General features: G+C 38.7%; 1 protein-coding gene across 1 annotated transcript in view; it reads right to left on the reverse strand.

The window, feature by feature from the left end:
- Window positions 1–2,222: 2,222 nt before the first annotated feature.
- The window catches only part of LOC113010775 (cyclin-Y-like), a 25,518-nt gene continuing 9,872 nt past the window's right edge, over window positions 2,223–17,868 (reverse strand). The window contains exons 2-11 of the mRNA XM_026149980.1: window positions 11,040–11,114; window positions 7,791–7,808; window positions 7,474–7,508; window positions 7,237–7,331; window positions 7,112–7,147; window positions 6,198–6,255; window positions 5,730–5,849; window positions 5,137–5,303; window positions 4,587–4,749; window positions 2,223–3,834 (exon numbers count right to left, since the gene is read on the reverse strand). Of these exons, the coding sequence (XP_026005765.1) occupies window positions 3,718–3,834; window positions 4,587–4,749; window positions 5,137–5,303; window positions 5,730–5,849; window positions 6,198–6,255; window positions 7,112–7,147; window positions 7,237–7,331; window positions 7,474–7,508; window positions 7,791–7,808; window positions 11,040–11,114 (884 nt within the window). The 3' untranslated portion in view covers window positions 2,223–3,717. The remainder of the gene's footprint in view (window positions 3,835–4,586; window positions 4,750–5,136; window positions 5,304–5,729; window positions 5,850–6,197; window positions 6,256–7,111; window positions 7,148–7,236; window positions 7,332–7,473; window positions 7,509–7,790; window positions 7,809–11,039; window positions 11,115–17,868) is intronic.

The raw sequence follows: 17,868 nt of genomic DNA on the forward strand, positions 1-17,868 counted from the left end.
TTATCTCCTCCATCAGCATCTCCCTCTTCCTCCTCCACCTCAGCATTGCTTTCACAGAGTTCACCAAATCAACCAAACTTAACAGGACTGATAAAAACGCAACGCAGAGCATGAAGTTGAGCATTAAGTTCTTTTCTGTTGGTCTGGATATGTAGCATTCAACTCCAGATGTGCAGGGAGCCTCATAACAGAGGAAACTCTTAGGAATCGACAAACCAAAGAGAAAGAACTGGGCTGCGCTAAAAATAGCTTCTAGAAGAATTCGTAGAATTATAACTATGAAGTAAGCGCCGTAGAAGCGTGGCGCTCCCACGCATGACCTCCCAAGTGGGAGGTCATGAAGCAGGGCTTTATGCGAGGACGACTCTCTCGAGGATTCTGAATTCTCGCTGCAAGGCGAGCCTCCTCGACTCCTGCCCCAGTAGAAACCTCCAAAATAGGGACATGACAAAACTTTGTGCATGATGTAGGTGGCAAACATCAAATGGGGAAGACCGAGAAGAGTAAGGTGGAAGAGCCAGAGACGGAGGACAGAGACGGGAGCAAATAGATCAAAGCACACGTTAGAGCAGCCTGGCTGCATGGTGTTACAGTTAAATCTGTCCTGTTCGTCACTAAAGAGCGTGAAGCCGGCCAGGAGGAGGACAAGCAGACGGAAAACCAACATCAGTACCCACCAGGTTTTGCCTGTAATGAAGATGGTGAATATGTCTGAATATGTGCTACCAAATCTTTTCAATGCCTAATAAGAAGCTGTATTTTTTAAGTAAAGTTAAATACAGCTAAATAAGCATATAATGTATTAATGTTAGTAATTTAAAAATAATAGCAACAGTAAATTGTCACAGGAAATCCTTTTGTCGTGTTAGAGTGATAAATCATTATAAAGCACCCGCTTATACACAAATAATTCATGAAAACGTTTTAATGATTTCACTCGTTAATTTGAATATTCTGCCACACCGACTTACCAATAAAGGACACATTTTGATTTATAGTGATGAAGAATATCTCTTTTGCCCCCATCATCCTCATTCAACGCCTCTTTTAAACTGGCAAGTCCGACTTCTGATGATGTTTCGAGGTGATGTCCCCCGAGTTGCTCTCTCCTTTAACTTGCTTCTAAAATCACAATGCTGATCGTCAGCGCTTCCCACTAAACACACTGACCTCTAACGCGCTGATAGTGCCTCTTACCCTGTCTGCAGAGCACAGGACCTGCGGAGAGAGCTATTCTTACCGTGCTGCCATCAAAGCATTGTTGGGATGTCTAGGTACAAGTCAACTTTACTGGAAACTGGCCGTCACACTCACACATGGCCAGGTTTGTTATCTGTTAATCATCCGCTAAAGTGAAACAGGCAGTCACACCACAAAATAATTAATTTGATACTAATTAGATAACACCAGAAGCATAATTATAACATGACCATAAAAACATAAAAAATAATTAAAGGACAACGACTTATCAAACGAGAATATTTTGTTTTAATTAAAAACACAAATCAGTCACATCCATAAATAACTTAAATTTAACCTGTTTCAGTTTTTGAACTCTTTACACACTGTACAAAGTTAATTTCCAAAATAACTACACTATATTTCTATATTTTACTGCTTTAGCGTTGAGACACTGAGGTGAAAAGAAACATGGAAAAATTCATATCTTGCCCAAATGAGAAAAACCAAATTACAAAACAAAGTTTTTAAAGGTGAGTGGAAATTTAAAGATTAAGCAGTAGTACTAGCTTGTCATGATTAAACACAGGGATTCAAGACACCCTTTATCAAGGACACGTTGTTGATGATCAAAGACTACCAATCATACATAACTAGTAGATAAGACCTGTGTTTACTTTGCTTCTAATAAAAAAAAATATTTTGGGGTATGAGAGAAGAACTTTGTGGGATTTGAGGCATTAGATATTTGTGAAGTTGCAGTCATACAATTAATACACTTTTCTTTGGTTCATATTGTTATTTAGTTGCGTGCTATCTTACTAACATGTCCTGTGAAAACTTGTATAACTACAAAAATGACCTCATCAAACACAAGGAAAACGGCTCTCTTTTTTTGGCTTACCCCTATATTTGAGGAACTTTGGGTTTCACAGGGTTTGAGAAGTTGCAAAACAGAAACCCTTTAACCCAGACATGTCAGCAAGTCCTTCAAGCATCCATCCAAGAACATGTTAATACTGTAATAAAGACAGTAGCCAGGGTAGGATACACTGAGCATGAAGCTCATGAGACCGGGGCTTTTTACCAGATTTTCCAGATGAACAGTAAATGTGATATATACAGTCAGTAATGCTATAATACTGAACATATATAAACAAAGGAATGTTGGGTAGCCTCCTCACATCTGCAATAGATCAGCATCCAGTGGTCAGTGCACTTATCAGACCAGTTATGTCATTCTCTTTGTTTGAAGTTAGACATTAAATTTTACTTGACTATAAAACATTTTGTTAAGTAGCAACAGCACATTTGAGTTTGACAGTAAATGGATATTGTTTTGTTAAATAAATGTTCAGTACAAAACAACTTTCCATCTTTTCACCTATCTTTTCTCTTTTTTTTCCCATTCAGCCAGTAACAAAAATTACTGTGTATAATTTGACTACAACGTCTATAAAGACGGTTCACTGCAAGAAATGTGGATTATTTGGGATAATAGGAAACATTTTCTCTGAAACATGTGTTGCAGATACTTTTTCGAAGTAATGTTAACACGTAAGGTAACACGTAACTTCGTCCAGTCCTACCCTGGACTGGCAGCCTTTTTCTGCAACACCTCAAATAACCACTAGATGTCAGCAGAGGGTCGTGCTGTCTCCTGCTTTTGAATTGGTGGAGTCATGTTACTGAAGGAAAACCTGGTGATTTTTGCTATACTGATACATCTATAGGGATACTTTAAATGTATTCTAGCCCTTTCTTTCTATGGTGTTTATTTCATTATCTAATCTCATTTATCCTCCCAATAACTGAAATGAGGAGCATTACAGTCAATCGACATATCAACCAGACTACCTGAGCATAAAGAGGTACACTAGAACTGTAAACCTTGAATATTTCCAGAGAAGAAATCTTTATTATTCTTACTCCCATCAAAGAAATAAATAACCAGTAGAAAGTCCTGTGCTACACTACTAATTGCCAAACACAGTTGAAAATGTTGAAAAGTACTTAGAAAATAAATAAATAATACGCAGGGTTATCTGAAAGACAGGTTATTTAGAATCTCTGAAGCTAGTTAAAACCGAGAGATTTGTCTGGACAAAACCAGAAAGCCGAACTGAGACTTTTTACATTGAGACAGGTTGACAATGCCATGTCCTCAAAAGTTTCAGACCTTTGTCTTGTCCTGGATTTCCTTTATACTCCAAAACTAGAGTTGTCTCCGAATGTCTTTGAATGGTTGACGTGGCAACCAGTAACTCCCTTCCCTCTTACAGTACAAAAATATCGAGGCACTATGAAGGCATTAAGTTAAAGTAGAAACACGTCTTGTTCGCTTAAACTGTAGTTTGCGATTCTTGACTCCAGGTCCATTGGATGGTGCCAGGTTACACTCGCTGTTCCAGAATGTAGCTTTGCATCCTGGGTCCATTCACACTGACACACTTCCACTGAGCACAAACACACGTTTTCTCCTTCAGGCAGCGTCTGTAGCACGATGTCACTCTTCACTATATGACAGCATATTAGTGGTTAAGAGAGGATTGCAGGAACCCATCGGATCCCGCATAGATTGTCCATGCTCGCCGAGCGCTTCCTGGCAGCTTTCCGCACGTCTTTGTACTTGTCATCACATAGCCTGGAGATGGCCTGCAAAAAGGGCATAAAGGAATTTTAAGATATCGTTGTCATTTGGCTGCGTGCAGGGCTTTAATGTGATTGAAGCATTAACGTTTTAGTTTCTAGAAAACTTTTCAAATCTTGTTTAAAAGTAAATAGTGCAATTTGACGCCCCTTTACACATTTTCAATACACCGGAAGATCTGTAAAGGTAATTGTCCTATCCTGCTAAACTTGTTTTTTTTCTTCCTTTCGGCCTCTTAAAAGGGAGTTTTTGCTTCCTGCTGTTGCCCAGTACTTTGCTCGTAGACGGTCGTCTGATTATTGGGATTTTCTCTGTATTATTGTGGAGTCTTTACCTTACAAAATAAAGCACCTTGGCGCTATACAAACAAAATTGAAAGCCCAATCAGCAATTAGTTGCCCTGATCAGTCAGTGACACCTCCGACATGTACAGTCTCTTACAGCCAGCAGGCTCTACAGGAGCAAAGTCTCTCCACGCTACATAATTGGTTCTTTTTAGTTAACTAGTTTTAATAAATGCAGTACTTGACTTATCCCTTTAGTTCCCTTCTCTATGTTGCTAACCCTGAGAAATAATGGTGGCAATCGGGCAAAGCTGAATTGTTACAATCTGGAACAATTTATAACTCCTATATTTATTGGCTTTGAGTTTCTTTATTTTCATCGATTACTAATCAAGGGGAAAAAATGTAGTAATTTGATGGATAGAAAAGAAAGAAAAAAAATTCGGATGGAAACCTTAACGGTGACGTCTCACCTCCAGTTTTTGAGCTTTCTCCCTGCTGAGCGGCTCCAGGGGGAAGCTGAGGTTGTTCGACTCTGAGAGAGATCGCAGGTCAAAGTAGTACTTGGCGTAGACGCTGGACGGCACGTTGATGTTGAACTGCAGCAGCTCCAGAAACTGTCGCTCCAATTCGTTCCTGGTCGCATGATCATACAATTTCTGTGTCAGTGCACTCCCCCAGTGACTTTTTAAAGATGTTTTCTTTGTGATATCAAGAAGAAAAAACGGCTCCTTGAAATCACAAATCATCTTTCAAAGTTCAAAGTTAGGTGTTGTTGAGTCTTTCATTCTCTTTATGTATTTGTTTGAAACCTTGAGGATTTAAATCCATGACTTGATGAAGAAGCTTATCACACCAAATCTCATGAGCATCGTTTCGGTTTTTCTTGCTGCTTGTCGTTTTTCTTTTCTGTCTTTTTTAAAATTTTGACCCAGTCCCCAACCGACTCCCAAATCAAACCTTAAACCTCGAATAAAATCCTAAATTTCAAGACCATTCCCATCCTTAATGCTAATCACTCACATGTCCTCTACTGTGATGTCCTTGAGAATCTGACAGTAGTCGACATTCCAGACAGCTTGATCATCCCAGACTTTGGAAGCCAGCAGGATAGCACCCAGAACGATCCTCTTCCAGTTTCCTGGACAGATGTCAATCTCTGCATAGGTCAGGAGCCTCTCCAGATAAACCTGCACAATCACATGGATAAAGACTGAAAACTAGATAGAAAATTAAAGCAGCAGATAATCATTAACATGGAAAAAACAGTTTACTAACAGAACCTGATTTGATCTAACTAATAGTGTTGGGAGGTAAACAATTGGGGGTTTTTTTCCCCCTGTATGACAAACTACATTCATCACTGATCTCTCAGAGCCCACAATAGTCACATGCATCACAGTAGTTATGATGCATAGTCTCATCAACAATTTGCACACATGCCTGGGCTGTCGGAACATATCAGGCTGCAATTTCCCGGGGGCCTAAACACAAACTGTGTGCGCACAACTGAAAGGTCCATCTTATCTCACCTTAGGGGGGCAAAGTGTCATGAAGATACCTTTTTTTTTTTTTATGCATTATTTAATGGCAATACACAAATAAATAAGCCTCACCAGTGTGACAATTGCACACTCAGCAGTGAGCTGAGCAGCACTGAACAGTGTCCTGACAAAACGGTAAATCTGCTTCTGCTCCGGATCGTGTTGATTGTAGTCCGGTGGAACCTCTGATTTCTGGATAAATGAAGGGAGGCAGAGATTGGATAAAAGAAGAACAACCATCAGGCAAAGTGAGAAAAGTGGATGATGGTGGATGACAATTTTGCGAGGAGGAAGAAAAGCCAAAACAGAGAGTAGGGTGAGAAAGACAACAAGACATAAAGAAAAGTGCGCAAGTGAAAATGAAGCAACAGACGGTGAGAGCAAAAATAAAGGGTTTAAAATGGGAGACAAAAAAATCTTAACACACAGAACCAGAGTCTACCAAGGTGCATTAAAAATACAACAGAACATCTGACACAGGTTTGTCAAAACGAGCAGCAGGATAGTCAACAGATTTAAAAATGAAATCGCTTATCTTACCGAGAGAGGGTGAAGCCTCTCATCAAAGATATCTAATAGCGTCCCACCGTCTGCATCTCTGAAAAGGAATAAAACATTTATTTTTCCCGTCTTCTATCCATCCACTTTCTCAAACACTCATCCAATCCAGGGTCAAAGAGCCTGGAGCCTATTCTAGTTATCACAGAGCGAAAGGCAGGGTACGCTTCAGTGTGCTAGCCACAGTGAGCTACTACCGTAGCAAAAACAGAGATGTTCACAAACTGTAAATGCCATGGAGTTTTGGGTAAAGAGATACATATTAACTATTTTAAAGTAGACTATTATGGCTACGTTATGGATAAAGATCACTGCAACTGAAACAGTTTCAAGAAGAGTCTGAACAGTTTGAAGCTTCCTTAAATCCAAAAACACAGATCACTGTCACAGAAGTATACACTCGTCAAGGTCCTGCCGTTTGTCATTACGTGGGGTTTGGAATTCTTTACATGTTATTCTGGGACTTGAAGTTTAGATTTCTGTTTTGGTTTCCAGATTTTGTTTAGCAACGTCCTTATTTTTTCCCTCCTGAATTAGTTTGTTCTTAGTTATTCTTTAGTGCATTCTTGTTTCAGTTCTAGAAGTTCTTCATCCTGTTTTATTCTGATAACTCTTATGTCTTGCATCCCTCACATTGAATCCTTCAACAGTCCAGACACCCTTGACACTTTGAGAAGATTAAACATAAGTACAGACTTCAAACTGTGCTGAATTTTAGATGTAATTTTGTGCATTCATCATAAAAAGCTTAAAAAAGACAAAGAGAAGCACAAATAAACCATTCAGAATAGGCAGCAGTTCTGCCTTTAGATTTTGGGATAAACTGAATATATTGTCCTTGATATCAGATGCCCAGATATTAACTGGCAGTCTTTAGGTAACATGAGAATCCTTACCTGTTTTTTATATGGTAGTATATTGCCAATGCTACACTGTAGACAGAAAGAAATGTTTATAATAATATCAGAAAAGCATGTAGGTTAAAAAAAAAATACAAATGTTTCCTTCCTGGTGTTACAACCATTTGATGGTGTATTTGAGGTTGGGCTGGCTGACTGTGTTGTCATCCAGGAAGATGGTGGAGCAGGAGCTGTATTTGCGCCTCAAAGTTCCGTGCTACAAATACACAAACACACACACAAACAAAAGACTGTTATTAGAATTCACATGTTTTGGTGTCATCTATAGCATGCAAGGGTAATGTGCACAAAAAGAATAAAGAAGAAGAAAAAAATAGCAGAAAAATCTGTGCACTCACATTATTGATGAAGAGACTCTTTCTTTTCTCCCGCACTGTAAAAATAAATAGAAGACATTCAACATCTGTAATTTTTCCTAAAATGCCAGAAGGAAAAAAAAAGCCAAACACAAAGCCCACCAAATGTAAAACACTGTAAAACACACTAAACACTATTAGCAAAGTGTTAATAGCAGCTAGCAAAAAAGGTTGCAATAAATTGCTGAGAAAAGACAGTTAAAGGAAGTGTTAAAGGGTAAAAGTAAAGAGTGAGCTGCGACACAGAGGCGGAAATGTGCAGTTTTGCCACTAGATGGAGACAAAGTTACACTACTCACCAGTCCTGTATGCTACCTCTGAAAAAAAGAGGAAGCAACAGCCTTATTTCTTTGCATGAGAGTCACTGATTCATTTAAAGAAACAAATGGCATACATTGTAGGGCAAAGCAAAACGTCCTCATAAATGATCATCAAACAAACATTTCTAATGTCACCATGTTAATGCCTAAATATTCTAATATGGTTTGGGTTCTGATAACAGTGAGGGCATCCCTGAGGGTCGTGAGATACATCTAAGGGGTCAAAATAAATCCTTACAAAAGAGGAAATCTCTGATAAAGTCATTTATTGTTGCTTTTTGTCTCACTTGTGTCACACATTTTGGCTTTTCTCTGGGAACAGTGTCAGCACTTTTAGTACTAAAATAAGTACCTGAGACAAAAAGATCACTCTTTAAGTAAGCTTCTACTGCAAAAGTAATCTGTCATAAGCAGCTGAAGAACTTGTCCAACATTTTTATGCTCATAAGCCAAGTACTATGAATTTTAAACAAAATACAGAGCTGTGCAGTCATGAGCCATCACTCATTTCTTAATATTTTGCTTTCAAGGAGACAGATGTGTAATTCTTTTAAAGTGGCCTCAGGCAATAGTTTTCCAGTCCTTCTAAAGGTCTTTTTTCTTGTCTTTAGACACTGGCTGCTGTGTTGTCGCTCATTTTTAGTTCAGCCTTTGTATAATGATGATTTTCCTGTATAAACCAGTTTTAAATTGTATCTGTAGGCACATTGTTAGTAGCAGTCTGTTACAAAAACGCATAATTTGTTCTCATTTTAGGTGAAACTGAGAAACACGCAGTAATAAAACTGTAGTGTTGCACCAACAAGCAGGGGCGTAATTTTCAGCGGGGTTAGGGGGGTTATGACCCCCCCAATAATCAGACCCAACCAATGTAACCCCCTCAATAAAATTATGAACTATCTTGCATAAATAGGCTGTTGATTTTCTTTACTCATTTCAGGTATTACCAGCAAAATAGTTGCATGTTTAATCATCTGGGAATTTACCCAGATTTATTTATTTATTTAGACAGAGATCTTGACACCCCCCCCCCCCCCCCCCCCTAATGTTCAGCACAAAGTTATGCCCATGCCAACAAGGTCATTCCCAAAAAGAGGAAAAGGGGCAATGACAAATGGACAACAAACATAACAAAAGGCAGCCAATATCCAAAGATGCCTTTTGTAATATCCTTCAGGGAACTTGGGTTCCACTTAACACCACTTAAAGCGAGTTTAGGCTGTGCTGAAGAATAAAGGTGGTCAAATATTCAAACATTGGCTTTCAAGCACACTGAATAGCACAAACTCTGTTTTTGTCTTACATCCTGTATTTCAATGTGAATTTGCACCTTTCAGTAAAATGCTGCATGTTGTTTGCATTTTTCTAACTAAATATTAAGAAATGAGGTGTTGGTTGAGACTTGGTTGAGGCTCATTCCTGTATTAAAGGATAGAGCTAGTGTTGCATTGTATTTTTAGTACAAGAGATAATATGAAAAGACCAAAAGCAGACAGAGTTAAAAACAAATTGCAAACACTGCTTTTATATTTGGAGCATTTCTGGATAATAAAACAGCTCAGAGGCACAAAGGCTTACATCACTCTGTGACTACATGAGCAATATCAGCAAGTATAATTTATTTAACACTGATGTCTTTAGGGGATTCTTTGACTTCAGAAAAGAAAGCTATAAAAGCACCATTTTTTTTTTTTGTTTAAAGCCACAAAAAAGATGGAGTTTGTTTCTAAATGTTGCAGATATTAAGCAATGATTATATTTTAAAAGAAACTCACATCTCACATCATTTTATTCCTTCTTTGTTTGGAGGAGGAACATTAATCAAATGTCACTTGGATGTTCTCTACATGAACAAGTTCATACGCTTCGTACAAAAAGAAATTCAATTCAATATAAAATATTAAAAAGCAATAAAAAGCAAGCATCCTTAGTTGTTTCTGAAATTCCAGCAACAACAACAATCTCATGCTGGGACGTTAATGGATCTTAGTAACACTTTCTCTCTATATGTGCAAGCTTTCCCCAACAGGAAGCTAAAAGTCTTAATGCAACAGCACAAATTCAGCTGGCTGCAAACATTTACGTGTCCAGACTTTTCCCCACACCCTCTTTATTGTGACTGCATTTGAGCAACTTGCAGTGCTGATAACAGGAAGTGCAGCGTGTCAGGCTAACGTCAATAAAGCCAAAACTGTGTTCTGAAATATACAACACTATCTGTATGTTTTTTGCAAACTGTGCTTTCTAAATGTTGGGTTTTTGTCTTTTTGTATATAATTACATCAAAAATAAACACTGGAAACCTGTTACGTGTCTTTCAGCTCCTCCCTTTATGGATCATCACAGCAGATCTTCTGTCTCTGTCTCACATTGTCCTAACATTGCTCCTTGTCACACAAACCCTCTACATGTCCTTCTTCAGTACATCTATGAATGTTCTCTGTGGCCTTCCTCGTCTCTTTTTTGTCTGGCATCTCCACATTCATCGTCCTTGGAAATCATAATATGTTCAGCTCCACCTCCTGTCTTCTTGCCGTCGTCTCCAAACCATACATTGTAGGTCTCACTTCCATCTTGTATTTCTTTCCTTTCACTTTTGTTGCTGTCTTTCTGTCATAAATCACCTCTGAAATTCATCTCCACCGGCTCCACCCTCCCTGCAGACTCTTCTTTACCTCTCTTGTGCACTTTCTGTTGCTTTGGATGTTTGACCCCAGGTATTTGAACACATCTACCTTCAATAACAACTGACTTTCAAACCTCTTCTCTCCACTGCATACCTCCACCTCTCCAGGCTCTCTTCCACTTGATCCTGACTCTCACTAAAGATCACAATGTTGTCTGTGAACATCATAGTCCACGGAGACTCCCGACTAACCCTCATCTGTCAACCTGTCCATAACAATTGAGACAAAAAGGGACTCGCAGCCAATTCCTAATTGAATCCCACGCCCACCTTGAACCCATCTGTCATTGCTATCATACACCTCACCACTGTCTTGCTGCCTGACTTCTTCATGCAGTACCACAGATTGTCTCTTGGCATCCTATCATATGCTTCCTCTAGATCTATAAAAAGACACAATGCAACTCTTTCTGACCTTCTCTATATTTCTTTCTCAAGTGAGTATCAAATGTGATTAAATTATTTAATTACCAGAACCGAAAAACCCTAATAAACAGACAAATTTCCTGTTATGTGAAATTCTATAAAACCAAGCCACTCACCGTCATTCTGTGATTTGCTGAGGAATATTGTGCTCGCCCGTGGATGGTCTGATGGATTGTACTCCATATTCAACTCTGTCAAAAACAAAGAGCAAAGAATATGTACGCCTTCCTGAAATATCAAAGATGATCAAAAAAACCCAAAAAACACGACAGTAGAAAAAACACAATGTTTTTCAGTGCAGCATTCACACATGCTCCAGACATATGTTGTGTTTAATTTGCACAAATGCTAAACCAAGGCTACTACTTTTAGCGGATTCACAATGGGGTCCCACAGCAGGTAGCCCTGCATGTTTCACGTTGTAGATTTCTATGCAGGACGCCCTTCATGAGGCAAACCCCAAAAGGATGTGTGTCTCCTCCCAGGAGGGATCTTTTGCTTGTTAGTCAAATGTGTGATCTACTACATTACCAAGTTTAACCAACTTTGGTGTATAAACTGATATTATTATCAATATATTAGCATGCAAATACTTACATGTTATAGGACTATAGATTCCTACAGATGCCTAATACTGCAAATGAAATTAAACTAAAAGGCTGCTCAGAGAGCACTCGCTCCTCCAAGCTCATATTTTGCATTTTTAAATGAATTGTAATATTTTCTCCCTCTATCCACGTTTCACCTCCTTGCCAAAATTCTGGCAATCAGCCGTGCACCATTGGCCGACAAGCAGTCATCAATATAACACACCTCTGGTCGGGCTCCTTTTTTATAGTGGCAGAGAAACCAGCAAATAAGAAGACTCGCTCATAAAGGATGACTAGTTTAGTCTGATTTAAATCACAGGCGTTACTCTTGTAAGTCTGTGTGCGGTTTTTGTTTTGTTTTTTGTTCCTCTACTCTAATAAATCCGGGCATGAATCATTCCCATCCAGAGCTAATCTGGATTGCATCATGGCCTAAAGGCATGGGCCAGCGAGGCATTTGTGCACGCATATTATACAGCAGGACTCAGAACAGATGCCAAAAAATCCTTTCATGCCTTGTTCGTTGCCGATAACATCAGCTACTCTGACAACAGAGAGCACAGTTGTTATGAGTGAGAAGCTTTCTCTCTTCAGCGAGCGATCATTTCCACACCCAGCACATCTAAAAACAAATCCCGGCATTCGAAATCACGTGCGTATCAATCATGTGCATAAATATTTGAGAGTAATTGAAGTCAGATGACAAAATTGAATAAGCAACACCAAAAATGATACAAGTACAGCATCTGCTATTATTCACTTAACTCGTCACTACAAATCCTGTAGTGTCCTGCAACAAATTGGAAACATTTTATGAGCCTGTTTTTGGTGATGTCAGCTTTTAAACATTCCCGGCATGCAGTCTCCTACAATACGACAGGAAAAGCCCCAGATTGAAATCCAGACTATTTGATTATAATGCAGACAGCAAGAGGGACACATGGTTGATCATCTGTCCCAGCCCCAGCAACTGCTGGACTACGAATGACTGCTGGTAAATTAAAATGAGAACAAAACAGCTGTGACACTGCATAACAATTACAGTAACAAATTAAATTGCTTGAATAGTTTTGTACAGGGAGAAACAACGTTCACTTATTACAGCAGTTCTGCAAAACAGCAGACTTTGACAAACACCTCCTGTTGTGTGCAATAAAATAAAAAGTAAAAATAGCTAAGATGCAGGTAGGATTTACTAGAAGCCTGTTATACAAGTCTGCTTAGTTTAAGCTTTTTCTGTCCATAAAGTAACAACTGAAGTTCAAATGAACTCTAGTCTTAGAAAAAAACAGCATTAACAGATGAACTGGTTGATGCCGAAAGGTTAGGCTAATCAACGATTCATTTTATTCATGTATTCCAGAATAATATTAATCAAATTAGGTATCTCCTAATTAGTTCGGGCTGTGCTGCTGTTTCCCCTGCTGCTTTCTTACAATATACAGCTGCACATGTGATTTGGTCTCGCCAAAAGCCTCTGAAATCCACCAGGGTGAATGGACCCAGCTTGGATTAGATTTGTGTCAAGTTAGCACCTTATGTAACAGTAGTCAGGAGCAGTTTAAATGGTAGCTTAACTGGTTTTCAATTTGTCTGAAACTTAAAAGAAAGCATGCCAAGAAAGCACAAGGGTGCAAAAATATATAAACTTTATCCCAGTGACAACCGACACGGGACAAAAAAACACATTAAAACATAAAAAAAGAAAGAAAAGCATGTTTGTGTATTTGAGAGTGGGTGGATGAGGCTTGTAGTAAGAAAGAGTAGGAAAGCATTAAGTAGCAGTCCTTTCACAATATATTTTAGTCAGGCCATGATGCATGAGAGCTGTAGTTTGACTTTTCGCTCACTTTGCTGCATTTGTGATCACAGACTTTGACCTGTTCCCAGTATGTCAACGTCATACTGCCATTTCTATAAAGATCAGACTTAGCAATTTATTTATTGCAATTTATTACTATTAGGAACCCCCCCCCCCCCCACACACACACACACATACCTTTGTATCACGGTGGAGTGATTTCTCAAATGTACCACTGCTGTGTCAAACATATGATGCATGCGTCAGTTTGAGTCTTCCAGTCACACACAGCTAACTCTGCTTTTTACTGCATAGAGAACAATGGTGGAGCCACAGTCAAGAATCTTTCCAGGAAACCAGTAGGCCTGGGGCAAGGCCACATTAGTCAGCAGGACTATAAAATATAGCAAAGAAAATCTATCCATCCATCTTCTTCTGCTTTTCCAATTCAGGGTCGATGGGAGGCTGGAGCCTATCCCAGCTGCAGTAGGGTGAGAGGCAGACTGGTGTCCAGCCTTACACAGGGCTGACACAGAGAGACAACCGCTTTCACTTTTCTAGTTGTTTCTGTGGTTCAAAGATGATGTAACATTTAAACATTGTTGGTCTCACAAGGTCCTTGAAGTGTTTTTTGACTAGCAGAAGCACTTCTGAATCAATCTCACAGGACCTCTAGGTCCCTCTAGGCCAACCTGCTGGATTTCCCGGGGTGTACAGTAGCTGGTGTCATGTGTTGACACATGATATTCACCACCTCAAGTAAACTTAACGGAGAGTTGTGGTCTGCTTTGGCACACCGAAACAGGAGGAGCTCAGCTAACCTATCAGCTGGCAAACTTACCTGTCTGTCTCACTACTCTTACATAATGGATTAAAAACAGGCACCATGCTTTTAACAGGCCAGTCCACTACTGCACTACACTGTTTCCAACACTGTGTCTGATTTGCTACTTTTTAAACCTTATGGAGGAAAATTTATTGCAAAAAGTATTAATGCATCAATTTTTGTAGAAGTACATGTTATATTTGGAGTATTGAATGTTGCAGCCTCAGCAACAATGTACTGCTGTTTTGTTTTAAGGACACATTAATGCTAATAATTTCTCCAATTCTGCTCTTTAAGTCCAACAACTTTCTATCTAATAGCCAAAAGCTCAGGCAAAACAAAAATCTTCTGGTCCTTTTCATCCATTCAAGGTAAATATTTATTTTTTATGCCTTTAATAATGTTAGTTTTACCACTGAATCTAGATGCTAAGGGTTACTGTTTAGGGTTACTGCTCATAAACTTATAGGTCCTTCCATATAAAAACGAATTTATTAAATGTTCAGACAAGTTAAGATTGGCTGTTTGTTTTTTTTAATTAATTGAAATCTTATTGGATGACTTTCAGTTTTAAATAATAAATTGAGTTCTTCTTGTGAAGCACATTCTGATGTTTATCTTGAAAGTTACTTCACACATTCATTTTGACTTATTTTACTTTACTTCTTATCTGTATTGCGGCATTTAAGCTTCACCCATGACTTATTATCTTATGACCATGTCTACACTAAGAGCAGCTTTGCCTCTGTTAACTTTAGAGCCTGCCTGAGCAGGATCTAAAGTTCACTGTTATGAATGTGATGCCACTGTTATTGTTGGAGTCTGTGGTAGCATGAAAACTCACTCGCTCCCATGCAGAGAGTAATTCTGGTCACTGTTCAGTCATGTGTATTGTTTTTTCCTCTTAGCAGCGTTGTCTAAATTCATGTACTGTACATGAATGTGTTTAATAATAAATAAATGCTGAGGTGAAATCGCTTTCTGAAGGACCTTACCCACATTTCAAACAGCAGAGCAAGGGATTTCTGAGTACCAGCATCTCAGGAAACATTTCGCACACTGCCAAACTCTGCATCAAGTAGAGTATGAAGTTTCCTACACACCTGCTCTTCATCAGATAATGAAACACAGAGCGGCGCCATGTTGAATAAACTGTGATAGGTCATATGACCGCGATCAGTGATAATAATATTCAAACAGAACCACGTATTACATTGGAAAAACAGTTAATAAATGAATCATCTGCGAGTAATACATATTGTCTTTGCATGAGTTATGAGACTAACTAGAAAAACAAAAAGGAAACTTATAAGAACAAGTACGTGAAGAATTACATCTCGACAAATCCAGAAAAGATATATATAATGCCTGAGACAATATCTAACAGTATAATCTTTGATACACCTGAATAGACATGTTTTAAACCTACTCAGCCAATTAATGTGATCTATGATGGTGCTGACCATCTTTATCAGGCCTTTTCATTGCGTGGTGAAGAGAGGGCACTCTTAAAATGTCCAACACCAGCACATGCATTAAATTCAAAAGATTAGAGTTCTGCAGTGTGTGAGCAGTTTATTCTTTTCTAAGTTAGTTTTCTTTTTTTGGTCCTTTTTTTCATTTTTTTGGTTTTGTTTTAGAGGTTTTTTTTCCAAAATTCCATCCACTATTTGAACGCACACACACTGACCACTGGCTTTGAGTGGTATCAGACCAAGTTAAACAAACAGGACTTGCACACACACATGGCTTCATATTCCCAGGAGAGAAGGGGGGGCTCCCTGGGAAAGCACTGATAAGCTTAAGCATAAGCACACGCACAAACGTATACACACACAATCACATCAGTTATGCTATAGGGACTACTATGGACAAAAGTTATAAAGTAAGATTTATTGGAGATAAATTATCTGACTTTCAGGATTGGGACCACACCTCCAAACACGCCCCTTCTGGGTCTTATCTAATCTATATATGACCCCCAGTTCTACAAGCTTGTTCTTGTTTTCATGTCACACCCTTGCTCCCCTTTTTTCAATTCTTTTACTTCTTCACTTCTCGTTAGCACACGGGGATCTGCCAGCCCCGGGAGCCGCCGTCAGTCCACATCGAGGCTTTCCCCAAACCGCAGCTCAATTCTTGATTAAGCCATTCGCCTTTAAAACGCTGGCAATCCTAAAATAAGGATGTGGGTCCAGCTAGTAAATTAAATTTTGAACTTTTTTTTACCATTTTAGGATTCTCATTCGCAGACAACTGTGCATCATTACACTCCCAGTGGTGAGTGTTTAAATTCACTGCAATCTCCTTACCAAAAGTAAAATGAATAAATAAAACCAGTGCTAATCACACCTTCATTGTACAGTACACCTCGATCTGTATTTCATGACATGCTGGGTTAACGAGAGATTCGTCAAGAAGCTATGCACGAAGCAGTGAGCTTAACCTTATTTTCAGCTTCGTGTAGCATCAATTGCACATTTAGGCCAAGATATCACAGACTGAACCTAAACGTATTGGCATATTGCTTCATCGTAACACTTTTATTTATTCCCTCCTTTAATAATGACCAAATTCTATAAGTACTAGTTTGGGAAATGAGTTACAGCAAGAAAGATAAAACCATTATAAGTAAACGTGTCATGGAAGACTTGGCAGAATTTGAAGGGGATCGGTCACAAGGTAAAATCAGGTGACATGTCAGTTTGAAAGTGCTTTTGATTCTGATTAGCTTTATAGTCAAGAGTTGACAGCTTCCTCTAAGTCCTCATTAATTTAAATGAGACTGTCTTTTAGGAGTTTTCTGCCTCAGCAGCTCAAAGCAAGCAGACCTTTTTGAAGTGATAATTAGTGGGATGAGGTGGTCTTGATGTGTAGTGGCAGACAAATTGCTCTCTCATTACTAGTCAGCAAGCCAAACAAGTACTTTCTCCTTCAAAGCAACCTGAATGGACTTTTTTTCTCCAAAGGAAGAATAAGGGTGCCTAGTAATCTTTTTCTTTGTTTTAGAATATTTTAACTCCTTTATCTGAGTCGTTTCAGCTCTGCAAACATGTTGAGCTGAGCCAGTCATATGTCCCTGGGGAAACACATGACTGCTAGTGCCGTAAAAATAGTAATGCTTCTTGATGTGGAAAGAAGTGGATATATTGAATGTTGTGCCACTTCAGCAATATTCTGTAATGTTACTTTTCTTACTGTTTTTTTTTTTTTAATTTTGTTACACAATTTCAAGAGAAAATAGAAATAAAACATCTGAAAACTCTCATTTGTTTTCATCTCTTTATCTACTTTTTTTGCATTGCAGTGTTTTACAGCACTGTTTGTCAGAGTCGTCACCACGTTGTTTCCAGATCCTGGGTTCTCTCTGACGTCCACCGAGTCCTCTTATTGTCAAGAATTAATCCTGATTTCTACACACAGAAGTCAGATGACATTTCCCAAAGCAAAAGAAGAAAAAAAATGACATTCAGATAAAAATTATAACTCAACTTTTCAAACGTAATTTCCATTTGGTAAATTTATATCTATTTATACACCTTTTTGCATTGCATGTGCTTTATAGCAGAACTGGCTGCTAAAAGCACTAAAAATCTGTTTCCTGGCTAAGTTTCATTTACTGATGGCACACCCATGTCTACATCAATAAAACAAATAAGTCCTCTTCCTCTTATGAGAAAGCTTCACAGGGCAAAATGTGCTGTTTGTTTAGGCTGCTGTGAGCACAT

The sequence above is a fragment of the Astatotilapia calliptera genome, chromosome 18, assembly GCF_900246225.1.
Source record: "Astatotilapia calliptera chromosome 18, fAstCal1.2, whole genome shotgun sequence".
NCBI classification, from domain to species: domain Eukaryota; kingdom Metazoa; phylum Chordata; class Actinopteri; order Cichliformes; family Cichlidae; genus Astatotilapia; species Astatotilapia calliptera.